General features: G+C 54.9%; 1 protein-coding gene across 6 annotated transcripts; it reads left to right on the forward strand.

The window, feature by feature from the left end:
* Window positions 1-8,163: 8,163 nt before the first annotated feature.
* On the forward strand, window positions 8,164-25,868 carry Hid1 (HID1 domain containing). 6 transcript variants are annotated; one of them, XM_047547051.1, is made up of 19 exons: window positions 8,168-8,356; window positions 13,599-13,748; window positions 14,238-14,408; window positions 15,002-15,118; window positions 15,719-15,825; window positions 16,069-16,185; window positions 17,543-17,765; window positions 17,946-18,002; window positions 18,954-19,094; window positions 19,299-19,365; window positions 19,567-19,718; window positions 19,807-19,924; window positions 21,159-21,323; window positions 22,619-22,846; window positions 23,178-23,284; window positions 23,762-23,842; window positions 24,396-24,487; window positions 24,614-24,772; window positions 24,994-25,868. In XM_047547051.1, exons 1-19 carry the CDS (start codon window positions 8,291-8,293, stop codon window positions 25,055-25,057), a joined length of 2,382 nt encoding a protein of 793 aa, XP_047403007.1. In that variant the 5' UTR covers window positions 8,168-8,290; the 3' UTR covers window positions 25,058-25,868. The 6 variants fall into 6 exon arrangements, with proteins under 6 accessions (XP_047403010.1, XP_047403007.1, XP_047403003.1 ...); XM_047547047.1 differs by having other exon boundaries at window positions 8,169-8,356; window positions 19,275-19,365; XM_047547052.1 differs by having other exon boundaries at window positions 8,170-8,356; window positions 19,275-19,365; window positions 19,807-19,885.
* The last annotated feature ends 245 nt before the right edge of the window (window positions 25,869-26,113 follow it).

Raw genomic sequence — 26,113 nt, forward strand, 5'->3', positions numbered from 1 at the left:
TTTGCTTCTTGCTGAAGCAATTTAAGGCAGTCCTTTAGCCAGAAGATTCACCTCCCACCCCTGGGCTAAGGATGCTTTTAGGAACAACTTAGATGATCCCGTGCTTGAAAACCATCCAGCTCCTGGGTCATCTCTCAGTCTTTAGCTTTGCCCACACTGGTCAAGCCCTCAGCATGATTAACCCAAACACTACCCTTTCTGTAGCCACCCTCCTCCTGCCCCAGCCACAGGCAGGGATGGACAGGGCACACATCAGTCAGTGGGGACTGAGGATGTGTTGGCATCTGTTTTTCCAGAGCCCAAACTGCTGGTGGAAGATTGGATTCACCGTGTTTGGTCCCATGAGGCTGGGATTGGGGTGGGTGTGGGACTGAAGCTGGACAACCAACTGGCCAGGGTGGTGGAGCCTCCCAGTCCCCCTCTGCTGGGCACAAGAATGGAAGCTTGAGCGACCCCAGAGCTGTGGACTGGCTGGGGTTGGGGGTGCCTGCTAGTGCCAGGCCTGTGCTAGTGCTTTGATCTGGCTCAGCAAAATGCCTGGCCCCTGGTGGGATGGGGCCGCTCTCTCCTTGGGGCAACAGAACGTGTTCTAAACTATTCCATGAGAAGGGACAGCAGAACAGCCTTCCGAGAAAGAAATTCCTTAGCCTCCTGAGTTACCAGCCAACAAGCCCTGGGATCCATTTCAGGCTTTTCTCTATAATTTAGTCAAAGCTGAGTAGAGGGCAGTGCCCAGGGGTGGGACATACGGACCACCTGACCTTGGTAATCCTGGATGGTCAGAGCCCTCCATGGACTCGATGACCTCCCAAGCTTTGAACATTATGATTCTCCACTGGTCTGCTTGACATTCCCCACCCGGAAGCCAAGGGCGCTTTCCCACGCCCACCCCCGTCATTCAAAGACCTGGAGATGCAAGCCCAGATCCTGGCTTTGGAGTTGGACGCAGACTCCGAACCCAAACCGGAACCTGGAGCTCACAGCCGCTGCGGAGACGGAGACGGAAACGCCCTGCCCGCGGGCGCCACTTTGGCATGGGTTGGGCTGCAACACCGATGCGATAGCGGCGGCATAGTCGCCACTGCCCACCTCCTGGCCTCTATCCTCCACCTCCGCGCCCAGCTAGGCTCGGCCGCCGGAAATGACGCCGAGCGCGCGGGCAGCGCTGACGTTGGCGGGTCTCCGCCGCTCCCGGTCACACCAACCGCTCCGGGCGGGGGCGGCCGCCACGCCAGTGCATCTGAGCCCTCGGGGTGTCAGCGGACCCCACGCGCTGCGTATCTTGGGTTGCGTTCAAAGGATCAGGTGATACTAGCAATCCTTCCATGAGTCCCCACGTTCCTGCGGGCAGCACTTCCCTGCCTGTGCCCAGACCCTATGCCCAGTGAATGTTCCGCGCTGGGTGCACATTGCACTGAATGATCTTGCTGGCCCCATCTGTCCCTTTCACCAGTCTGAGGTCAGCGCCTGGCGGGGTAAGGCGCTCAATACAGCTGAGTGAGTGAGATCATCTGGTGTCCCTCTCCTCTCCCCCCAGCACCATCTGAGTTTGTCCCAGACAACTGTCTGCTCTGAAAGAGGAAGTATTGCAGATTCTCACAATCCTTGTGGGCAGGAAGTGCCTCCACACGTTTACCTCAAATCCTTGCTGCTTAATCCCTCCAGGCCTGTCTAGGATGCTTTTGCTCAAAGCATCCATCCTTCCTCCTTTAATACCTCCTCAGGACTTGTTGGGAGGATTCCAGAAGTAAAGCAAGCCAAAGGCATAGAAGAGTGTGCCTGGGCCCTGTGAGCAAACAGCACTATTCAGTGTTAGCTGTTAGAATGGATATATACACATGTGTGCCTGTGTGTGTGTGTGTGTGTGTGTGTGTGTGTGTGTTTACTTTCCTGGCTGGGGAGGCCCGCGAAGTCTCAGGCCTGGGCTTCCAGAGGAGAGATCTATGGGGAAGGCCCAGGACTCATTTGCCCACTGTGACTGCTCGGGCTCCATTGGGTCTTGCACAGTAGCATCACGGTGTAGTGCCCCCCTGCCTGTGGCCCGTCTCCTTCCCAGTGAGCAAGGACTGCTCTGGTTGGCACATGGCAGGTGCACAATGAATAAACAAACATGTTCTCCAACTAGCTGCAGAACCAAATTCCTTGATGTCCTTCTTCGTCCCTATCCTTCTGACCTCTGGACTCCACATTTCACAGTTCTCCTTTGCTCTTTGTCCCAGGCCAAATCTACCTGTCCCACCTGAAAAGTATCAGGTGATACCAGCAATGTTTACCTCAAATGCCTGTAAAGCTTGTAAGAAAGTTTTCTGAAAAGCTTGTAAGAAAACTGAAAGATGAATTTGGGAAACAGTTGGCCAAAATGTGTCTCTCCTACTATTGAGTCAAGTGGTTACCAAAGTAGTGTCACCTTCTGTGATCACCCAAACCAGAAACCCAGGAGCTTTCTCCATTCAGCTATCCAGTAAATACTTGCTGTGTGTTGACTCGGCGCTTGGAGTTGGGGATACAGAGAACAAGCAGGCTCTGTCCTTGTTTAAGTAAAGTTTGAATTTTCAGTGGGAGAGATAGACATAAAGCAAAGAGGCAAAAATATCGAAAATGGTGGTAAACATTTTAGGACACACACTGGGGGCTGATTAGCTAGGATTAGAGAATCTCTCAGGGAAAGAAACTTTTAAGACAAGGCCCTAAAAAATGAAAGGGGGCAGCTATATGAAGAGTGGGAGGAGACATGTCCCAGGCAAAAGAAACAACCTGTACAAAACCCAGGCAGGAAGAGCTGGAAGAGTGTGGATTGAATTGGGGAAGCTTGCTGGAACCCAGGGGCTGCGGGGGGGCAGCCACAGGGCAGCTCACACCCTGCCTGGCCTGGGGGCGCCCTGCCAGGATTGTTTCCATGAAAGGGTGAAGAGGGTTTTCAGTGGGGGTGAGGGAGGGTGTTGGGAGCTGCATTTTCAAAGTACTCAGGTTGTTGTACTGGGAACAGATGAGAGGGGTCCACTGTAGAGGGAGGCGGTTGGGCCCTGGCAAAGGTGGGGGCATTTTGACAGGAGGCAGAAAGATACAATACATGTTTGGGGGAACCTACCAGTGGGCTGATATAGGGGTGAGGGGAGAAGAGACATCAAAGGCGACTTGTGCACCTGGGAGATGCCATTTTTGGGAAGGAGGAGACTTGGAGACAAGGGTCAGGATCAAGGAGGGTGAGGTTAAGGGGGAAGGAGTGTGGGGATCAGAATCACCCACAATGTGGAGTTTTAAATATGATGCCAAATTCATTGATCTTCCTTCCAAAGAGAGGGGGGAAGGCACTAAAAGGCCATACAGAGTCTCCTTGTTCTTCAGGAACACCCTCTGTTCATATGCTTTTTTTTTTTTTTTTTTGGTACCAGGGATTGAATCCTGGGCACTTAGCCATTAAGCCACATCCTCAGTCCTTTTTTGTATTTTATTTAGAGACAGGGTCTCATTGAGTTGCTTAGGGCTTCACTAAGTTTGCTGAGGCTGGCTTTGAACTTATGGTCCAGCCCAGCCTTCTGAGTCACTGGGATTATAGGCGTACACCACTGTGCCCAGCTTTATGTATCCTTGAGATGCTCCCTCTCAGAGGTCACATGGTTGGTACTTTGTCTTCAGACCCAACTGAGCCCAGCCTTTGGGCTCTTGCAGTGCAGGCACCAGATACAAGAATGAAGAAAACTTCAGATGATTCTAGCTCCCTAGCTCCAGTCCCAGCCATCCTATAGTCTTCCCAGCTGAGACCCCAGATGTCGTGGAACAGGGACCCAGCCATCTCAGCAGGCTCCTGTCTGAATTACTAACACATAAAATGCAGAAACACAATAAAATGGTTATTGTTTTATACCAAGTTTGGTGGGGAAGTTGCTACACAGCAGTAGTACCTAGCACACACATTAGATTGACAACCAAGTTCTAGGATTCCTTTTGCATTTTCCTCTCCAACCCACATGTTATTGCTTTGGTTCAGCCCTTATCAACTCTCACTTCTAGCTCTCTTCTCTGTCTTCCAGTCACTTTGTCCCTCCTACCCCAGCTAGGACGATTCACTAAGACCCAATGCTATCTTAAGGCATCATTCCCCTGCTGCAAAGGGGGATTATTTGTACAATTGCTCGTACAATAAGATTAAAACCACTTACCAAGTTGTGTGTAGCCTAAACTGTCACTGGTCAAGTTCTACATTTGGACAGCTCTACTTGGGCAGCTGCTTCTATTCCTGGGTGGGCCAGGCTCTCTGTACTTCTGGGCCTTCCTTCCGCCTGCTCTCTCTAATAACTGGATGCTGGCACTTTCCCATTTGCCCTTGCAAATCTCTTCCCATTTCCTGCCCTTTACTCCATGCCCCTCGCACTGAGCCTTTATGGGCTGCATCAACGGGCTCTCTTGCTTTCACCTGATGAGGAGGAAATTGGAGGCAGGAGGGGGTGGAGGCGGGGTATCTATTCCACATCTCCCTCTCTTTCAGGCCCTGAGACACTACAGTGGCTCTTGGGCCTTTCCTGTGGCAGGCTCTCTCTCTTTCTTTGAGTTCTGGCAACCACTCCTTCTCTTGTCCCTTCCGGCATATGAATGATCGAGGCTACCCACAACTTCTAGGCCCAGAGTGCTTCCCAGTACGAGATCTTTTGAGTAACTCTTTGGTTACATTGTCTGAATGTTCCATTCATTTCCAGCTGGGATCCTGACTGATAAATTCAGTCATCCTCCATGCCTCAGCCCAGACTCCCCAACTCTGTCCAGTCTTTCTTCACCTGCTTCTAGCAGGACCCTGGACAGATGTCCACTCTTAATCGAGAAACTCTGGTGTCTACTGTGGCAGTAGGAACTTGCCTTTGTAGCTTAGACCCTGGTACCTTGAATGGTACTCAGCACTTAGCAGGTGCTGAGTAAATGCTTGTTGGATGATTGAGGGTTGGACTCAGAAAAAGGGCTGCGGGAGGGCCGCAGGAGCCATAGATAAAGAGTCTTCCTTTGATGGGTGTAATGGGAGGGCGTGACATGATTTCAGTATGGGAATCATAGCAAGAACCTTCTGGGGAATCTTCAAATCCATAAGGGATAGGTAATTCCTTTAAATGTTCAATAGCTCTGTTTTATTTGCTATTAATATTTTTATGGGCTGGGGACATAGCTCAGTTGGTAGAGTGCTTGCCTTGCATGCACAAGGTCCTGGGTTCAATCCCCAGCACTACTAAAGAAAATATTTTTATGCATAAAACCAAACTTTTTTCTCATTTACTATACTCTTGATCCTTTTCCCTTCATTTAGAAAAATCAAGTTTCTTGAAGTACAATTTACATACAGTAAAAGTTACCCTTTTGGGGCATTTAGTTACATGAACTTTGATGACTCTGTACAGACATGGGACCCCAACACAGAGTTTCCTCATTTCCTGTCTCAGTCCCCATATCCACTCCTAGCCTATGGCAACTACAGTTCTCTTTTCTGTTGCTCTGGTTTCACCTTTTCCAGAATGTCATATAAATGATAATGTCATACATTGTGCTTTATGCCTAGCTTCTTTCACTTAGCACAAAGCTTTTGAGATCCATGCATGTTGTTGCTGTGTCTGCAGTTCCTTTTCTTTGCTAAGTACTAGTCCCATTATGGATGAACTAATTGATTTAATTACCAGTTGATGGGAAATTGGTAGTTTCCAGTTTGGGGTAGTTATAAATGAAATTGCAGCAGCATCTGACTACAGATTTTTAAAAAAAATTTTTTTAGATGTTGGTATATCTTTATTTTTATTCATTTGTTTATATGCAGTGCTGAAAATTGAACCCACTGCCTCACACTTGCTAGGCAAGCTCCCTACCACTGAGCCACAATCCCAGCCCCAAGCTACAGGCTTATAAGTAGATCTATGTCTTCATTTTTCCTGGGTAAATACCTAAGTGGGATTATTGATTTTTTTTAATACTGGGAATTGAACCCAGAGATGCTTTACCACTGAGCTACATTCCCTGTCCTTTTTATTATTTTCTTTTGAGACAGGGTCTTGTGAGGTTTTCAAGGACTTCACTAAGTTTCTGAGGCTGGCCTCCAAATTATGATCTTCCTGCTTCAGCCTGGGATTACAGGTGTGTACCACCACACCCAGCTATTGAGTTTTGTAGTAATTGTACGTTTAACGTTTTAAGAAACCACCAAGCTGGGTGCAGTGTTGCATGCCTGTAATCCCAGTGACTCAGGAGGCTGAGGCAGGAGGATCGCAAATTCAAAGCCAGCCTCAGCAACAGCAAGGCACTAAGCAACTCAGTGAGACCCTGTTTCTAAATAAAATACAAAATATGGCTGGGGATGTGGTTCAGTGGCTGAGTGCCCTGTGTTCAATCCCCAGTACCCTCCCCCCAAAAAGAAACCATCAGACTATTTTCCAAAGTAGTACTTCTGTTTTGTATTCCCACTTGCAATGTATGAGAGAGTTCCAGTTGCTCCTCATCCCTGTCAGCATTTGATATTGTCAGAGTTCTTTTAAGTCATTTTATTTGGTAATGTAGCATTATCTTATTGTGATTTCTATTTTCATTTTCCTAATGACTGTGACTCAGAGGTTTTTTTTTTTTTTTTGGGGGGGGTGGGGATACTGGGGATTGAACCCAGGGGCACTGAGCCACATCCCCAGTCCTATTTTGTATTTTATTTAGAAACAGGGTCCTACTGATTTGCTTAGCGCCCCACTTTTACTGAGGCTGGTTTTGAACTCCAGATCCTCCTGCCTCAGCCTCCCATGTGGCTGGGATTATGGGCGTGCACCATGGTGCACGGCTGATTCAGTTTTTAATGACACTTTGACCTGATCTGAGGTTGAACAATTTGTAGAATGAATTAAATTTTTTTAAGGCCCAATAAAGGAACTATTCATTCATTTTCTTGGCGTGATTAGAAAAGACATGGGGCCTGCCAAGAATTTTGTTCCAAACAGGGACAGCATACCTCTGGAGGGAAGATAGAGTTACTCTACCATTGTTCCCTATCAAATCTGCTTGTGTGGTGAAATGGCAACCTCCCTGCCTGCCCTGCTCCCCACCTGCTCCACCCTGCCTTTGCACATTGATGCCGACTGAATGGCACATTCATTTTCACTTGTGGGATTCCAGTTTAAGCTAAATGTCACTTCCTTTGACGCATCCAGGACCTTCAGAGGTTTCCAGGCACAGCATTTAAGACAATGTTGTGAAAGAAGTGCAGTCTCTTTTGGAGCCAGACTCTTATTTGATTTTTTTGGATTTATTCCTTATTAGCTGTATGGCTTTGGGCAAATGACTGAACTGCTTTTAGCCTCAGTTTTCCCAAGTGTAAAATGGGGATGATAGTACCTACCACAGAGATATTTATTGTTGTTGTTGTTGTTGTTAATTTGCCTCTATCAAAGGCTTAGGGTGTACCGTGAGTAATTCTTCCCTTATTTCTCCCCAGCTATTCGTTCATAAGGGCAGACTCTGTGCCTTGTGCTGCGTGTGCCCCCGCCCTTGACACAGTGTTGGTAAAACACCAGGCTCCCAACCTACTTGTTGAATTGGATGGGCCTCAAAGTATACTCAGGGAAGACAGGTGGCCTGTGAGGGGTCGAGACCCAGAGTGACTTCTGGCTGTCATGAAGCCGAGGAGCCGCTTTCCTGGAGCGATGGTGCCCCTGCCTCCCTTCCAACAGAACCGAGGGCTAAGTCTGCAGCTTGTGCGTGAAATAACTGCGGGTTTGTCTGGACACGTGGGTTTGACAGGTCAGAGCAAGGAGAACGAAGAGAAAAAGTGCTCAGGAAAAAAGAAAAAAAGAATGGGGAGGACGGATTGAAAAGGAGGAAACTCGAGTGGAGAGGGCTGACGAGAAGCTGCGGACCCAGAGATGGAGCCTAGATGGAGAGTCAGAGTGAGGTTGGGGGCGGAGGCGGGGGACGAAACGCTGGGAGGGATTCAGGTCCTGGGAACTGAGTAGCCGTGAGCGGCACAACGCTCCGACGCAGAAGGAAAGGCGCGGAGGCAACACCAGGTTGGAGCCGGGTTGGAGCCGGGTTGGAGCTGGCGGACCCTGGACGCTGCGGGTAGATCTAGCGGCAGGTGCGAGGGGCGGAGCCAAGGGAGGGCGGGGTTGCAGGGCGGAGCCACGATGGGCGGGGCCGACGCCTGGCGGCGGGCGGGGTGCGCGGCTCCGCTCCTCCGAGAGCAGCAGGGCGGCGGAGCTGGAGCCGGAGCTGGAGCCGGAGCCAGAGCCGGAGCCCGGGCTAGAGTCGGAACGGGGGTCGGGCCGGAGCGGGCTCCAGCGACATGGGATCCGCAGACTCCAAGCTGAACTTCCGGAAGGCGGTGATCCAGCTCACCACCAAGACGCAGGTGCGCCCCGGGGCCCCAGCCTCCCCATCCACCTGCTGGGCTGGGGGCTGGGCAGGGCCGGGGGCTGCGCGAACTTGGTTCCCCGGGAGATGGGGCGACGGGCTGGTCCAGCGGGTGACGCAGAGGGCAGCGTCGGAGCGGGACCCCTTGGCCTGTACCTCAGGCTCCATCCCCTGGCCCTAGCCCCCCACCTCAGTCTCCTCTCCCGGGAACACCTCTCTCCCCGCAGCCGCTGATGCCACCTTAGGCTGACGTGTGCCTCTCCCTGAGCCCGAGATGCTGCTGTTTGCCCCCCTCGCCCGCCCCCCTGCGCCCTCAGCCTCGCATCTCCGCCTATTCCCCACTCCCACTCACCCATCCGCCGCTCAGCTTCCCTCCCTGGCCCTCGGTGCCCACGGGTCCCGGACGCACAACCCCGGCTGACTCAATGCAAACAAAGCCCGGCCGGCGCCCTCCTGGGTCGGGAAAACAGCTGGTGCGCGGCAGCAGCGGCCTCCCTGGGCCCGGTCGATGCCTGCGGCCAGGGAAGGCCCAGGTCTTCCTGGGAACACGCTAAGAGTGGCGGGCAGCGCGGCAGCCTGGCAAGGGGACCTGTCCCCAAGCCTACAGAGCCCCAGTTTTCTGCTGTGGACCACTCTAGGGGCTCCTCCTTCAGGCCCTGTGGAGTGGATGGATGTTGCCGCAATCCTCTGTTCTCTGTTTTGGGGATGGGGACAGGATTGCCCTTGGTCTGCTGTGGAGGGAGCTGAGGGTACCTTTCAGCCTAGTAAATGTTTACACACTCTCCACTGAGTCCACAAGTGGCACAGTGGACCACCTCCTTGTCCCCAGCACAAACCACCTGACTCCAGCAAGGCTGCTGCCCTACCCACCACTTCTCTCCTTGTCCCTTGAATCAGGCTACTCTGGCCAAGGAGATGCTCAATCCTGTCTCCCAGTTCCCTCACTTGCAAGGGCTCTGGACTTACTGCCATGGGGGAGGCACCCCCATCCTGCTATTCTCCCGGCTCTCTCTTGCTCTTGGCAATTACAGTGGGATAGAGGAAGTCATATACTCTTCGCCAGTCAGTCACAGCCCTAGAGGCTGAACTTGTGCTCTCCCATTCTCATCCCTGTGCTGGAAAGGTCAGGTGCTCAGCAAATGCCCAGGACCCATGGCGAGTCTAGCCCCAGCTGAGGGGCTTTTGACAGAAACCAGACCTGCTTCTCTCCATCCTCCTGGTTCCTGGCTGGTTCTGAAGCTTTGGGATGGGGCATTAGGCCTGTGGGTGGCAAAGAAGGCGACACGTGGGCCTGCATCTCATTGTGGGGTTGAGGGGTGGTGGTTCCTGTGTTTACCCTCCTGGGGAGGAGACACCTCACTTTATGAATGTGGCTCAGCAGTTAGTCCTTTGCCAGGCCAGCAGGGTGAGCTCACCAGGTCCCAAAGGATATGTAGTAGTCTGGATTCCTACCTGTTCAGGTCTCCTCCTCCAAAGATTGTTCCTCTATCTTTCCCTGGCTGAAGCCCTATGAGATGGTGCTATTCTGTTTCCCAGAGGAGGACAGTGAGGGTTTGGACTAGGACCTGGAGTAGACTGGAGACCAATCGAGGCCTCCTTCTGGGCTGCACTGGGGTTCTGCAGGTGGGAGAGGGTCTGGTCTGGCTGTCTGGAGGAAGAGACCTCAGAGGCTACAGTCTTGGACCCTGCATAGTTATCTGGTTGGGGCAGCCTGGGTATGAGGATCAGATCCCAGATATTCATCATGGACTTTACCACTCAGTGTCCTTGGCAGATTCAGTTGTCCACAGGATGATCTCTGATTTCAGGCTCTCAGGAGCTAAGCTTTGGGCAGCAGTCAAGTGGACCCAGCACCCTTTCCTGTGGCCTGGGCCTGAGCTTGCTGCTGCTTGGCCTTCTCTGCCTTCCTGCCCTGCATCCTGTTTTCTTCCTGCCCCATCAGCCAGCCCTGGGCCAGGCCTGTCCTTAGACCTGAGGGCCAGCAGTTTTGGTTTTGTTTCTTGACGCTTTCCTAGAGTGGGTAGGCCCCTGGAGGGGACCATCTGTGTACTTGAGACTCCTTCCAAGATCCTGCATGTTTGGGGATTCTCTGCTGCAGTCCAGATGAGACCTGAAGGAGGTGTGTTCACATGTGTGCACACGATATACATGTGAATGCTGTGGTGACACCATCTCCAGGACAGGTCCTACTTAGCAAGCTGGAGCACTATTTTCCATTAGTTTCTGCCCCGAGCAAGAGATTGTCAAAAGCTACAGTTGGTCCTCTAGGCCTGAGTGGGTGTCAGACCTGAGCAGGGGCCTAGCAAAGGCCAGATTAGGAATACCTGGTTTCTGAGAAGGGAAGTTCAGTCCCTGTGCCCTTAGCATCAGGGACCAGAGCAAAAATACTTTTTCCAAAGAAAGCTTCCTTAAGTTGGGTGGAGGTTAGCTGGGATCGCTGGGGTGGGAGCTGAGTCATGTCACTCCTCTCAGGAGCCTAGAGGACCCCAGTGACCCTGGTTAATACTGTAATATTGGCCTAGCCTGGTATGGTCAGGAATGGTCACCAAATACCAGCGTTCCAACTGCAGTGGGACCAGGAGAGGAGGTCCAAGCTGAGGAAGTGGGGAGGCAGAAACTGTTCCGGAAGGGATCTTTCCTCTGCATCCAGAAGGGGCTGCCCTGGGTTTCCCCGGTCGCATGCCAAGTCTCTGTCTTCATTTTGAATTCAGTCCTCAAGTGATGCTTGCCCGATGAGTTAGGTCAGCGGTCATATCTGCTTGGTGCTCAACTGGACTGTTCCCCTTTAAGGGGGTGGTGGCTACCTGGGAGGTGGGCAAAGTGTCAGAGGTGGCAGCTTCCCAGAGGTGCTCCCAGAGGGGGAGAGCTGCAGGTTTGGCCCCAGGCCATCTGGACAGGACTGTCCCTATACCCCAGTTGCATGTCTGAGAGCCACTGGGGCTGAGGGCCTGAGGACCAGTGAACCCTGGCTCCAGGGCCCCTCCTCAGGCCTTTGTTCTGCCCATGGCTAACTCGCTCTACCAGTTCTGGGGCTGAGCCGCAGTCATGCCAGGCCTGTCCTGAGGGCCACAGCCACAGTTACCATATAAGGTCCCCTGGGGTGTGGTGTGGTGGGGGTCTTTGTTCAGGCAGTGGGCTAGAGTCTGTCTGGACCTTGGTGAGGCTGCGACCCCAGCTCTGAGTTTGGGTAGCTTCCCTGGCACTTAGACCTGCTGAAGGGGTCGCCAGGACTGATTTCAACTTCAGCTGAGAAAATGCCGTCTGAATACTGGCCATACACCTCAACTGCAAGGTCAGAGAAGTCGGACTGGGGAGTAAGGCAAGTGTGCCTGGACCCGAATTGGGGACTGAAGAACAGGGGGAGGGGCTGGAGGTTTGTGGGTGGGAGCAAGTCCGTAAGTTCTGGGCTCTGGGGCCCTTGAAGAAGAAGCTCCAGAGGACAGAATTAATTTTTTTATTAAAACTATATTTATATAATTATGCATGTATGTATATTTATGTATATTCATTATGTGTATATATATGTATATGTGTGTGTGTATATATTATGTATAAGAGTACAGATAGCTGGGCCATCAGGTTTTATAATCCCTGGGTTTCAGAGAGGGGAAAAGGCTGTGTTGATTGGAACAACCAGGGAAGGCATCTCGGAAGAGGTGACGTTTTTGGACTTCAAAGGAACCCCAAAAAAGAGAGAGTTCAGGCTCCTAAACAGATGAGCATCCAAAAGGGAAAAAATACGTGCTCAACCAAAAAATATAAACCTCCCAAGAGATTGTTGCCTTAGCTAACATCCTGCTACATCATATTCTAGTCTTTTATTTTATTTTTATAAAATATATTTTTAGTTATAGATAGACACAATACCTTTATTTTATTTAATTGTTTTTATGTGGTGCTGAGGATCGAACCCAGTGCCTCACATGTGCTAGGCAAGTACTCTACCACTAAGCCACAACCCCAGCCCCTGGTATTTTATTAATATGCAATTAAACTTAAAATTATGATCATCTTATAGTTTTATAACTTGTCTTTTTTTTTTTATAAAACATTGTGCTGTATTTCCCATGAGTTAATATCTTCGAAAATTTGTTTCTGATGGCTGCATAATATTCCACTCTATGGATGTGCCTTAGCTTTCAAAGTAGTCACCAATGGATGGTTTTTTAATTCCAACTTTCTACTGTTACCAACAATGACTTATTAACAATAAATATCTTCATACATCACATCTCCAATTATGTCCATGGGGGAGATTTCTAAAAGTGAAATTCATTATTCAAATTCCTTGCCTTGGTTGCCTGCGTGACTGACTGCCTGGTTCAAGAAGCACACGAGTCTAAGGCGTGTTGCGCCTGTAGGGCCCACAGGACTCTGGAGCAGTAGTGAAATGGGGGAAGCCTGCTAGGGAAAGGGGACATCTTGGGTGAAGGAAAAGAGAAGAGCTATCGGGGTCACGTCCTAGGGCAGTGGACGCAGGTGCAAGTGTGTTTGTGGGCACATGTGTGCGTGTGTGCGCATGTGTGCGTAAACCTGTTTGCATGCATAAGTGTGTGCAAGCATGTTTAAGGAAGGTCTTGACTGACTTTGGGCCAAGGTTTTAGACTTGGTCCAGCAAGCAGCAGGGAGCCCTGTAGGTCTCTGTAAGGGAGCAGTGACTTTGGCCTGTGCTCTAGCACATGCGTTGGGGACAGCGTAGAGACAGGATCGAAGGAGGTAGATTTGGAGGCAGGAGCTCTGGTGAGAAAGCTGAACTGCGGGGAACATGCGCGTGAGGTCATCAGTCACCAGACTGGGCACCTGGGGGCATGCTGAGAGTGGAGGCTGAGGGGGAGAGGAAATGGAGCATATGTCCCCACTACCATGTTTCCATGGGCCTGGGACCTAGCGGTGTGACTGGGGATTGTGTCCAGCTGGACAGGACAGCATTCCCTGCCAGATGAAGATGGGGACATAAGCAGGGACGCACAGGCATTCAGCATCTGGATTGGGCTTTGACTGCTGGACTCAGTGACCAGTTGACCCCTGACTGTGCACTCTTCTTAGCCTGACTGTGCTGGCCAGGGCTTGTGGTAATTGATCCATGTCCCTCACCCATTTGAGGAGGCTCCTGGGTAACAGCTGGAGTGGACTAGGGGGGCTGTGGCTTTGCTCTTGGGATCTCTCCTGGCCTCGTTTTGGGCAAACTGTGTCCCCATTGGTGAGAGGTTGTATCAGCCTGGACACTGGGTCCCCCACAGCCTGTGGAAGCCACCGACGATGCCTTTTGGGACCAGTTCTGGGCAGACACAGCCACCTCAGTGCAGGACGTCTTTGCATTGGTGCCGGCAGCAGAGATCCGGGCTGTGCGGGAAGAATCTCCCTCCAACCTGGCCACCCTGTGCTACAAGGTAAGGGCTGCCCGGCCCTGTGCCGCCACTCCCACCCTCCCCAGGGTGACTGCGATGGCAGGCGCCCAGGGCGTCCCACCCCCAGGTCCAGGTGCTCCTAGGGCTTCACCCAGTCCCCCCTGCCCCATGACCCTCCACTTGGGGAAAGTGATCATGGCAGCTACCATTTGTGAGGGCTCTGCCAGGCCTTGCTGAGCACGTTGCACAAGTCAGCTCACTCAGCTCACCCGTGAGGTGGCACTATTAATGTCACCACTTTACAAGTGAGGAGACTGAGGCCGAGACAGGTGTTGTCACTTACAGGGTCTTGGCCATCAAGTGGTGGCCTGGGCTCTGCTTCCCTGTTGCTCTGGGCTGCTCTTCTCCACACCCAGGTCCCCCTGGGCTGGTGACCCCATCAGCAGAGATGGCCCTGCCAGGTGGGGCCTTTGACCCTCTGCAGCCAGGGTGTCGCCCCACACCCCGTGTTCCCTCTGCTGCGCCCCACAGGCTGTGGAGAAGCTGGTGCAGGGAGCCGAGAGCGGCTGCCACTCAGAGAAGGAGAAGCAGGTCGTCCTCAACTGCAGCCGGCTGCTGACCCGCGTGCTGCCCTACATCTTTGAGGACCCCGACTGGAGGGGCTTCTTCTGGTCCACAGTGCCTGGGGCAGGGCGAGGAGGGGTCTGTGGGCCTGGCCAGGGTGGGTGGGAGGTGACAGGGCACATTCCTCCAAACCTCTTCTGGCATTTGGAAGTGCAGGGGCGGGAGTGGGGATCGCTGCCAGGGGTCAGTGATGCCTCCATGGGCCTTGGGTTCCTCTCCCTTGGGTGTCTCTGCCCCTATAACCTAGAGGGTGAAGGCTGAGGAGGGAAGCGGAGAGCAGCCATGGCTGTGTAGGACAGGAACAGGGAGCTGGGCCTTCAGAGGGCAGAGCGGCCATGCGGTCTTCTGCCCCCACCCCACCCACCCTGGGCTTGTCTCCAGCCAAGGGCAGAGGGCTGAGGGGTGAGGCCTACTGATTCCCAGCAGGGCTGAGCCCTTAAGGTTGGGAGCCTGCCTGGCACCCGTCAGTGGGGAGGTCTCTTCTCTGTTCTCGGCCCCTCTCCCTGCTCTGCCCCCTTCTGCCGTGGGAGGTTTGGCATGAGCAGACTCACTGCCTCTTCCTTCACCCCTCTGCCCGTGGGTGCCTACCTGCACCCAGCCCCTGCCCCCACCCCCAAGCCCTGGGCCCACCTCTCCTTGGTCAGCCGCTACTGAGGCAGCCTGCCTCCCAGCAGGGTGAGGAGGAAGATGAGAATGCCCGTCCCCTGGCTGAGTCCCTGCTCCTAGCCATCGCCGACCTGCTCTTCTGCCCAGACTTCACAGTCCAGAGCCACCGCCGGAGCACAGTGGTGAGACCCCACCCCACCTCCCCAAGGGTGGGCTCCAGTCCTGGGTTGGGGCAGGGCAGGTGAAGTCCCCTTGGGTAGGATGCGGTCAGCAGGAGAGTTGAACCGCCTGGTACTCACGTCCCGGGCTGGGGGTGGCGGCTGGTGCAGCTGGAGAGGAGCCAGCTGGTGCCTGGCCCTGCCCACTGCTCTGGGCGGCTGAGCATAGGCATCCATTGTTTTAGTGTGCACGAGGTAGGTGGGGGAGCAGGCACCCAGCAGGCCTGGCCTTCTCATTTCCTGTGGTCCAGGGACTTGACCCGGAGTGTTCCCTGCCCCCCACCCCTGGGGGCACCTTCCCCTGCCACTCCCTCCCTCTTCTTCCTGTCTCAGACTGTACTGAGCAAGTAAAAACGTAAGTTTTTAAAAAAGTAATTCTTAAGCCATCTAAGAACATTCATTTCTTCCTGTACCTTGGGGCCTGGGACATTTCGAGGGTGTCTTTAGGAGGATTTAAGGCTTGCTGTCCCTGGAACTGCAGGAAGCATGGGTTAGAAGGGTTCTGCCACACACTTCCAGTCACCTCCTGACTCCCACCCGTTCCCTTTCTGTCCCTGTCCCCAGGACTCGGCAGAGGATGTCCACTCCCTGGACAGCTGTGAATACATCTGGGAGGCGGGTGTGGGCTTTGCCCACTCCCCCCAGCCTAACTACACCCACGACATGAACCGGTGAGCTTGGCTCAGGCCAGGAGCCCTCGGCATAGCTGGACCAGAGCAGGCTCCCGCACAACTCAGAGACCAGGGGGTCTTCCAAGGACACCCTCCCCCTTGTGATCCAGCCATGGCATTAAAGGAATGAACAGGGGTCATTTGTTTTTATGGGTCGAGCAGGGGTTCTGACCAGGGTGGGCGGCAGTTTCCTAGAGGTGATGGGACTGCTAAGGGATCCTGTTCCCATCCACCATCCCCCAGGATGGAACTCCTGAAACTGCTGCTGACTTGCTTCTCTGAGGCCATGTACCTGCCCCCAGCTCCAGAAAGTGGCAGTACCAACCCATGGGTTCAGTTCTTTTGTTCCACGGAGAACAGGTGAGGGACCCCTGGCTTTTCTTTGCAGTGTCTTCCTTGTTCCAGGCACCCCTGAGCTGAGACCAGCTCCGGCCCTGAGGTCTTATATGAGGGGGAGCTGCTGCCCCCTGGTGGTGAAGATCTGTCACTTAACCACACTTTATACCATGTTGACCAGCTCTCCCAGTGACTGGGCTAGGAACTTGGGGTCCCTGACTGACCAGGCTTCCAAATCCTCTGTGTAGAGCCACACTGTACAGTAGGATGTGAATCACATGTGTGGTTATAAGATTGAAAAAGTGAAAAAGAAAGAGGTCAAATTAATTTTACTAATAGATGTCTTTATTTTAGTCTATTAAAAATATTAACATTTAACATGCAATTAATGGACAAAATTGGGGTGTTTTACATTCACTTTTTAATGCTACTTTTTCAAAGTCCAGTGTGTGGTTTACACTTCCAGCACCTCTCAGTTCAGACCAGCCACATATAATAGCTGCATTGGCATGTGCTTGCCCTGTGGGGACAGTGGGTGGGGACTCGGAGGGTGACATCCCCTGATGGGTGAGGAAGCCTAGCACACATGGGGGCACTTGTGGGTATGTGTTGGTGTTCCACAGCCACGTGGTGGGTTATTTGGTGCAGGTGGACATGCTCCAGCTGGGCACGTCTAGCTGTGCCCAGGCTGCCCTGGCCACACAGGGGTTGGTGGCCAAAAGCTGGAGACTGACCCTCTTGCTTCCAGACTCTGATCCTACATGGCATGGCACACCTCCTCCTTCGGGTTTTGCTGACCTCCTGCCCAACCTCCCCCCACTCCCAGAAGAGGAAGGTGCCCGCCTGACTCCCTCTACCAGCCACAGTCAAAGGCTGGTCGGGTTTTCTTTCTTTCTCACACGCATGTGGCCTTATCAGGCAAACTGCCACCCTTTGTCACTCACTTAACCTCCCTGGGTCTCAGTTTCCTCACCTGTAAGATGAGGAGCTTGAACCCTGACATCAAACGAATCCGATGCAAGTCATTCTGTGGCCTGGAGCCAGGCGTTCTGGCTGGGGTTCTGCTCCCCAAGGGGAAGCCCACCTTCTCCCCGGGCCTCCAGAACTTTCTCTGAAGCCTGATGGGGGGCATCTGCCCATGGAGAAGCTGGGGGTGTGAACGTGCCTCCCTACAGAGAGCCCCTCACCCCTGGCCCCCAGGCTCCCGCAGGCAGATCCCTCTGTCCTCAGCCCAGCCTGGCCAGGTCAGAGCTGGAGGTGGCCTGACCGGGGAGGGTCTTCCCCACTCAGAGCCTGACGCTGAACGAGGAGGTGGCCCTGAGGGGCGGTTGGGGTGCTGGCCTGAGTGAGGGGCGGCCTGCAACCCTGGCCTCCCCCGCAGACACGCACTGCCCCTCTTCACCTCCCTGCTCAACACCGTGTGTGCCTATGACCCCGTGGGCTACGGGATCCCCTACAACCACCTGCTCTTCTCCGACTACCGGGAGCCCCTGGTGGAGGAGGCTGCCCAGGTGCTCATTGTCACCTTGGACCACGACGGCGCCACCAGCGCCAGCCCCACTGTGGATGGCACCACCACAGGCACTGCCATGGACGATGCCGACGTAAGGCTGGCAGGGGAGAGGGTTGCTGCCCTGTTGGGGATGTGGGCGGTGGGCATCCCCTCCAGCACAGGCCCCGGGCAAGAGAGGTGTGCCCAAGAAGGGACATTGCTGCTGCCACCCAGGCTGGGGTAGGGGCCAGGGCGAGGGTACCTGCTCACCGTGGGCTTCTACTCTTGACAGCCTCCAGGGCCTGAGAACCTGTTTGTGAACTACCTGTCCCGCATCCATCGGGAGGAGGTGAGTCACGTTCTGCCCTTGGGTTCTTACAGCCCATCTCCCACAATCGCTGCAGCTTTGTTGAGGGTGGAGAGAGTACTGGTCCCTGTGCAGAGGAACCATGGTCTCTGCAAACGTGGGCCACCCCAGGTTAAATAGTGACGACAGGACTTTGGGGGTTTCCAGTTGTAGGAAGAACCAGTGACCTGAACTGGGTCGGAGTAACCCGGAAGGCTTCCAGGAGGAGGCGGCTGTGAGGTCATTTCAGAGGTGGGGCAGATGATAGTGAACAGTGAAATTAAAGGCCAGGCAGACCAGAGTTCATGTGTCCCTGGGGAGGTGCTGGAGCTCCCAGAGCTCTGGATGGGACCCTTAGCTGTCTCCACTTGTGAGGGTTAAAGCAGAGACAGCCCAGCTCTTGGGTGCTCTGAGAACCCAAATGCTCTTCATGTGTGATGGAGTGATGGGAAGGAGTGTTTGGGGGGGTAGTGTGGAAAGATGGCACCTGTCAACAAGTCCCAGTGGAGGATCGCAAGTTCAAGGCCAGCCTGGGCAACTCTCAAGACCCTGTATCAAAGTAATAAAAACTAAATGAAAAGGGCCAGGGATGAATGAAGCTCAGTGGCAATGCCCTGGGTTGAATCCCTAGCAGCACAAAAACAAAAACAAGGTCCAGGTGGGCAGGGACCTGGTTCAGGGGGTGCATGTGGGGTCACCAGGAGCAGCAGTCTTGTTCAGGGAGCAGGTAGCCCGGGACAGGGGAGCCTGTGGTTCTGCTGGAGGGGCAGAGGGCTCAGCTTCCTGAGGGGTCCACCCCTAGACTCTATTGATAATTCAGAATCTGGGTCCCTCCAGCTCTGGGCGTTGGATTGGGCTGCAGGAGAGTGAGGAAGCGTTTGTGAGGGGCCCAGACAGGAAGCCAAAGCAAGGAGGAGCCAGCCTCCAGAGACCCCTGCCCTCCCTCCCCCGCAGGACTTTCAGTTCATCCTCAAGGGCATAGCGCGGCTGCTGTCCAACCCCCTGCTCCAGACCTACCTGCCCAACTCCACGAAGAAGATCCAGTTCCACCAGGAGCTTCTGGTTCTCTTCTGGAAGCTCTGTGACTTCAACAAGGTGGGCAGCCTCTAGGGCCTGCCCGACAGGCAGCGGAGACAGAAGGGCTGACGGGTCCAAGCTGTGTCCATTTAGCCCAAGGACAGAGACAGCGTTGGGGTCTCCCTAGCCTGGGGGAGAGGATGGGGTAGAGCTTCCCCTTCCGCTGACCCGGCCTGCCTGTCCCCTCCCTCACTCCAGAAATTTCTCTTCTTTGTGCTGAAGAGCAGCGACGTGCTGGACATCCTGGTTCCCATCCTCTACTTCCTCAATGATGCCCGAGCAGATCAGTGTAAGACGGGGGGTGGGGGTGGGCATGAGGTGCCAGGGGCTTCCTGCAGATGGGTGGGGTCCAGCCAGTCTGTCCTGCCTCCCAGGAGCTCAGGTCTGGCACCCTGACCTCCCAGGAGGGGCTCCCTCCACCCCCCAAGATGCGTCCCTGTCCTGGGCTCCCCACCACCACCCTGTGTGACTTCTGTGCCGCGTGCCGCAGCTCGGGTGGGCCTGATGCACATCGGCGTCTTCATCCTGCTGCTCCTGAGTGGGGAGCGGAACTTCGGGGTGCGGCTGAACAAGCCCTACTCAGTGCGTGTGCCCATGGACATCCCTGTCTTCACTGGCACCCACGCGGACCTGCTCATTGTGGTGAGGGCTAGGCGCGTGGGAGTGACGTCCTCTTGGCAAGTCTGGAGGCAGCGGGCACCCCACGACGCCCCTCTCGGTCTCTGCACAGGTGTTCCACAAGATCATCACCAGCGGCCACCAGAGGCTGCAGCCCCTCTTCGACTGCCTCCTCACCATCGTGGTCAATGGTGAGGGCCCGGCCCCGCCTTCTGCAGGCTCACCACCAGGTGGCGCCAGGCCCACAGGCCATCTCTGCTCCAACCTACTCCATCCCATAGAAATTACGCAAGCCACGTGTGTACTGTTAAAAGTTCTAGGACTATATTAAAAAACAAAAAAGGCATAGGTGGCAGATTTGTGATGTATCTACCCCAACCCACCATAGCCAGAATACCATCATCTCAACATGTGACCAGTACAAAAATGATTACTGAGATCAACATTCTCAGTCTTCACCCAGTCTTCAGAATCTCGTGGTTCACCCATATGACGCCTCGCAGGACTAGTTGTATTTCAAGCACTTAATGTCCACATGGGGCTCATGGCTGCTGCATTGGACAGGGCAGGTTTGGGGTCATAGTGAGGGATGTCAAAGCCACCTCTTCTCTGCCTTTACCCTGCCCACCTGCAAGACAAGAGTGAGCCGTCCGGGAAAGGAGGTGGGGAGGCCTCAGGCTGATTGGGACCCATCCAGGCGGGTGACTGTGGGCTGGCACAGAGGATTTCAGGGTGGATGTCTTTGGGAGAGGCCGGTGGTGGCCGGTGGTAGCTGACTTGTCCATGGTCTGGTTTGGCTCTTAGGGTGGGTGGGTGGACTAGGAGCCAGGGAGGCCTTTGGCTGGGCTGTGGGCTCTGGGGCCAGGACTGCCTTCACTTAACTCGTTCATGTATGGGCTCCATCTCACAAATCTTACCTGGGTACCAGGTAAGTGTGGCCAGTTCTGAGAACATGTATGTGAACAAGACAGTCCCCATCCCTGCCTTCTGAGCCCTCAGCCTAGGCAGGAGAAAGACGAGGGACAGGAGGCACACAGATCAAGTTGTGCGCATGATCAAACTACATGCAGGGCTTTATCTCTGATTCCCCCTCACAAAGCTGTGCTAAAAGATACATATTAATGATACAGCAGCTTGACATTCTAGAAAGACTCAAAAGCCCTGAGTTTATATCCCTTCCTGTCCTATCATTGTATTACTGGGGAATTCAGAATAAGTTTGTAATCTTCCCTGAACCTCAGTTTCCTCATCTGTATAATGGGGACAGTCTTGTCCGAGTCCTGCCTGCAGGAGGTATGGCCAGAGTGAACTTGACCTCTAGAGGCTTGATCTTCCTGATTTTGCAGGGAACTTCACAGGCAGAGGGCAGGATGGATTGAGAGTAGGAGCATGTGCTTCCACCCAGGACTGGGATGTCCAAGGTGGCTGGTGGTGGCCCAGGAGTGAGCTGGCCCTCCCTTGCAGTGTCGCCCTACCTCAAGAGCCTGTCCATGGTGACCGCCAACAAGCTGCTGCACCTGCTGGAGGCCTTCTCCACCACCTGGTTCCTCTTTTCAGCTGCCCAGAACCACCACCTGGTCTTCTTCCTTCTAGAGGTCTTCAACAACATCATCCAGTATCAGTTTGATGGTGAGGCTCTGGCCCAATCCCCTGGCCTGACATCTGGGGCAGGGATGAGGATGACCAGTGGGTGAGGGTACCTTCCTGTCTGAGGAGGGAGGATACAGTGGGGAATAAAGGTGTGCTTCCTGCTGGGCACGATGGTGCACACCTGTAATCCTAGTGGCTGGGGAGGCCGAGGCAGGAGGATTGTGAGTTCAAAGCTAGCCTCGGCAACTTAGTGAGGCCCTAAGCAACTCAGTGAGACCCTGTCTCTAAATAAATAAATAAAGGGCTGAGGATGTGGCTCAGTGGTTAGGTGCCCCTGGGTTCAATCCCTGGTACCAAAAAAAAAAAAAAAAAAAAATGTACTTCCTGCCCATGTGGCTCACATGGCACAGAGGGAGGCTTTAAACATATCACGCCTCCACCCTGGTCAAACAGTTCTTCTGAAAGTGGAGAGCGGGAAGACTCAGAGTGGCAAGGCCTGATGGCTGCCACGGCAGTCACCCTGCCCAGTGTCACGGATGCCCAGCTGCCAGGTGTAAATTCAGGCCTTGCCTCTCACTAGCTCGTGACTATGGACATGATACTTAACTTCTCAAGGCCTTGGTGTCCGTGTCTGTAAGATGGTCATAACCATATGCTAAAGTCCCTGTCGCAGAGGGTGTTGGCACAGAAAGCTCCCACAGAAAGCTCTTGGCACAGTGTCTGGTCATTCAAATATTAGCAATGATTCTTACTATTTCCAAAATAAGTAAAATTTGCGCTGATCTATGAAGGACGACTGAGAGTCAGAGGAGCAGAAAAGCATTATGGGGGAGAAGATAACATTTATAAAGGCCCTGGGGTGGATGCCGAGCTCAAAACAGAGCAGTGCGGTGGGAGGCAGGGCTGGCGAGCAGGGGCGTCTTTCCTCCCCCGCAAGCCACATGGTAACTTGGAGGTGAGGGTGGGGGTACACATCCTCCTGGGCTCCTTGGTTTCAGGTAGCAAGTCAGAATATTTAATGGCTGTCTTGGTGTGGACAGCTGGGTTCATCCCACTTTGCAGGTACCTGTATCTCCCCTTCAGTGCTGGCTCATGAGGGGGTCTTGAGGAACCAGAAGAGGGGTGTGGGGAGCTCAGGCTGGAAGCTGTTTTCCCACGGTGGAACATCTGGCTACACAGATGTGCCAGCCCCTCCTGGCCCCCTTGCCTGGGCTCCCTGTACCGCCTCCTGCTGCTGGGGGAGACACCTGCAAACTCCCCTGCCCAGGGGGCAGACAGATTGGGTTGGGGAAGGCGACCGGCTTCCCTGAGGCAAGGCGAGCTGCTTCCCACAGGCAACTCCAACCTGGTCTATGCCATCATCCGCAAGCGCAGCGTCTTCCACCAGCTGGCCAACCTGCCCACCGACCCGCCCGCCATCCACAAGGCCCTGCAGCGGCGGCGGCGGACACCTGAGCCCTTGTCCCGCACTGGCTCCCAGGAGGGTGCCTCCATGGAGGGTTCCCGCCCTGCTGCCCCTGCAGAGCCGGGCACCCTCAAGACCAGCCTGGTGGCCACCCCAGGTCCAGCACTGGCAGGCGGGAGGGGGTGTGGCTATTGGCATGGTTGGGGGATGGGCATGATCTCTGGCAATGGGCATGGCCCCTGCTGGGAATCTGCAGGGTGGGGATGCACAACGGCAGTGAGGGTTGACCCAGGGAGGGTAGCCTGGTGGGTGCGGGGCTTCTGGGCTGAGAGTGGGCTCTGGCATGGGTGGGCACAGGCTGGGACCAAGGGAGATCAGACACAGTGCCTCTGCAGCAAGTAGAGGACAAGGAACCTCCTGGGCCAGGCCAGAGGAGCATTGTGGCAGGGGCCCTCACTCCTTCCTGTGTCCCCCTGTGCCCCACCCAGGCATAGACAAGTTGACAGAAAAGTCCCAGGTGTCAGAGGACGGCACCTTGAGATCCCTGGAGCCTGAGCCCCATCAGAGCTTTGCAGAAGGCAGCCCAGCCAAGGGGGTGTGTAAGGGGATAATGGGGACATGGGAGGCAGGTGAGGCTGGGTGTTACCTTCCTCCCTGGCCTCTATGGCATGGGCTGGGCCCGGGCACTCTGAGGTCACCTGCAGCAGGTGCCCATGCCCAGGGCATCAGGGTTGGCACTGCTGACTGGGGGGCCTCACAGACCCCTCCCTTGTGTACTGGTCACAGTAAAGCCCTGGCTGTCAGCCTTCTCATCCTTCAGCCTTATCTGAGGCTGGCCTCATCCATCAGCCTTATCTGAGGCTGGCCTTTATACATCTGCCCCATCAGCCCCTGGTCCTAAACCTGTCACCAGGCTGGGCTGGGCCTGGAGCCCAGGGCAAAGGGTGCTGGGCTGGGCCTACCCCTTCATTGAAAGCAAGTCTCCACAGGGTCCAGGGGAGAGACCTCATTGCCCTGTCCCATGCCCTGTTCGGCTCCCTTCCCCCTCACTTCCATTTCTTCTGGGGACCAGGAGCCCAGCCAGGCATGGAGGGAGCAGCGGCGACTATCCAGCCCATCAGCCAGTGGCCAGTGGAGCCCCACATCGGATTGGGTGAGGGGCCTCACACTGGAGCAGCAGGGGATGGGGTGTGGGCAGGTGGCCCTGTTGGGGCTGGGTCAGGGGTCCCCTGACTCTAGGAACAGTTCAGTACTGACACAGATGGAAATGTGTCCAAACGTGCCTCTGGCTTCGGAGCTGGGCCCTGGCTTGGGGTCAGTCCCCCAGCTGGTGACCTTCTTTATATGTGGCCTCTCTTGGCTCAACTTCCTCTGTCCACACTGTCTGCCGTGTCCCCAGCAGGATCAGGTTCCACAGTGCTGTCTTAATAAATCACCCTCTGATTTCCTTCCCTGGATCACTTCCCATTCAGATTCCCACTGAAGGCTGTGCCGTGGGGATAATAAATGTCCCCCCCCCCCCCGATCCCGCCATTGCCAGGGTTAAAGGAAACAGTCCCCTGAAAGGCACACACACAGCCACCGGCGTGGTACTTCCCATCAGTAAGAGTTCCTGTTCACGGGCCCTGCTGGGTGTGGGCCATTGCCTGCTGGGAGAGAACCCCTGGCTTTGGGTCCCCAGCCCCAGAGCCCTGTCCCGCCCCCAGGTCCTATCCTGGAAGTCGAAGCTGCCATTGCAGACCATCATGCGGCTGCTGCAGGTCCTGGTTCCCCAGGTGGAGAAGATCTGCATTGACAAGTGAGAGCCTGGGCAGCCAGTCCAGGTTTGGGGGGAGTGACAGGGACTGTGGGCCCCGGAGGTCCAGGGTGAGCCCCCATCCCCACTACTCCACGTGAGCATGCTGGAGGTCCCTTCTCCCTCTAGGGGCCTGACGGACGAGTCGGAGATCCTGAGGTTCCTGCAGCATGGCACCCTGGTGGGGCTGCTGCCTGTGCCCCACCCCATCCTCATCCGCAAGTACCAGGCCAACTCAGGCACCGCCATGTGGTTCCGCACCTACATGTGGGGTGTCATCTACCTGAGGTAGGGCCCGCCAGGGGCAAGGCAGTTACCATCCCAGGTGGGTCTGGGGTCCACCAGAGAGCCTGTTCAGCAGGGCTCAGCAGGGACCTTAGCTCTGGGTCCCCCCATCCATAGAGAGGCTAATGTCAAGACGGTCAATCATGGTGATCTTTCCTGGTTGAGGGTTGGACTCCCTGTCCAGGGTGGGACATCATGGGGGTGGTTTGGTGTGGCCTCTGCAGGAACGTGGACCCACCCATCTGGTACGACACCGATGTGAAGCTGTTTGAGATCCAGCGGGTGTGAGGATGAGGCGCGCTGGGAAGCGGAGTCGGGGCCCCTGGTCCCTGCTGCTCCCCATGCCCCACCGTTCTGAGCTTTAAAAGACCACTATCATGGCCTAGGGCCAGCAGAGTGGCCAGGTCCTCCTGGGTGGCAGGTCCCAGAGGCTCCTAATAATGGGGGAGGATGGGGCCCAGTTCTAACCCCCTCTTCCCCAGACTAGTCTCCAAGGAGCCACCTGCCTCCGTGACTACAGGCCCCGCCAGAGCCCTATCCCCGTTCTGGCTCCCTCTTCAAGACACATTTCTGTGCTGACCCCTCAGTGCCCACACCCTCTTGTGCTGCCCGCCAGGTCCCTGTGCCCTGATGGGTTTGCCCAAGGAGCCATGGACTGTCCTGAGGCACCTGGGCAGGGCCAGGGGAGCCCTCCTGGCCTCCTAGCCTGAAACCACTTGTTCCAGGCCTGATCTGTGCTGAGCCCACAGGAAAATGGAGTGTGACCAGGCTGCCGGTTGAGAGGGCTGGGGGCTGGCAGACCACAGGGGCTCTTGTGGGCTTTAGAGGTTTGGAGTGGTTTATTGAGGGTCCCCTGCTGTATTCCCTGGGTCAGTGGATACAGCCTTGCTGTTGGGCAGGCCCTGGGGGTGCGGGTCAGTTCTCAGCCCCACCTGCCCCACCCGCTGTGTGGAGGAGGGGGGTGCCACCACTCCACTGGCCCCCCACGCGGGCCTCTGGGTCTCCCTCGCCCCACCTCGACAGTACAATCTTTGCTCTGTACAATCGGCCACCTTACACAATAAAACCTCCCTCTCCAGCCTCTGCCTCTGTGCTTGGAGTGGGGGTAGGCGTCAGACTGTGGCTCTTATCTTCAGGGCAGCTGGGGACTCTGTACCCCAGAGTCTGTCCCCGGGGGTGGTTTGGTCCCTTAACAATGACTAGGAACTGGCATTTGTCATTTCAGGTGGGAAAGCAGGAATGGGCCCTGTCATTTAGGGTTTAAGCCTCCGAGCTATGGCCACTTAGAAAAGCCCACACAGGCGAGGCTGAGGACCTGATTCTCAGCCCCTGGGTGGCCCCAGG

Source organism: Sciurus carolinensis, chromosome 3, assembly GCF_902686445.1.
Source record: "Sciurus carolinensis chromosome 3, mSciCar1.2, whole genome shotgun sequence".
Classification (NCBI taxonomy): domain Eukaryota; kingdom Metazoa; phylum Chordata; class Mammalia; order Rodentia; family Sciuridae; genus Sciurus; species Sciurus carolinensis.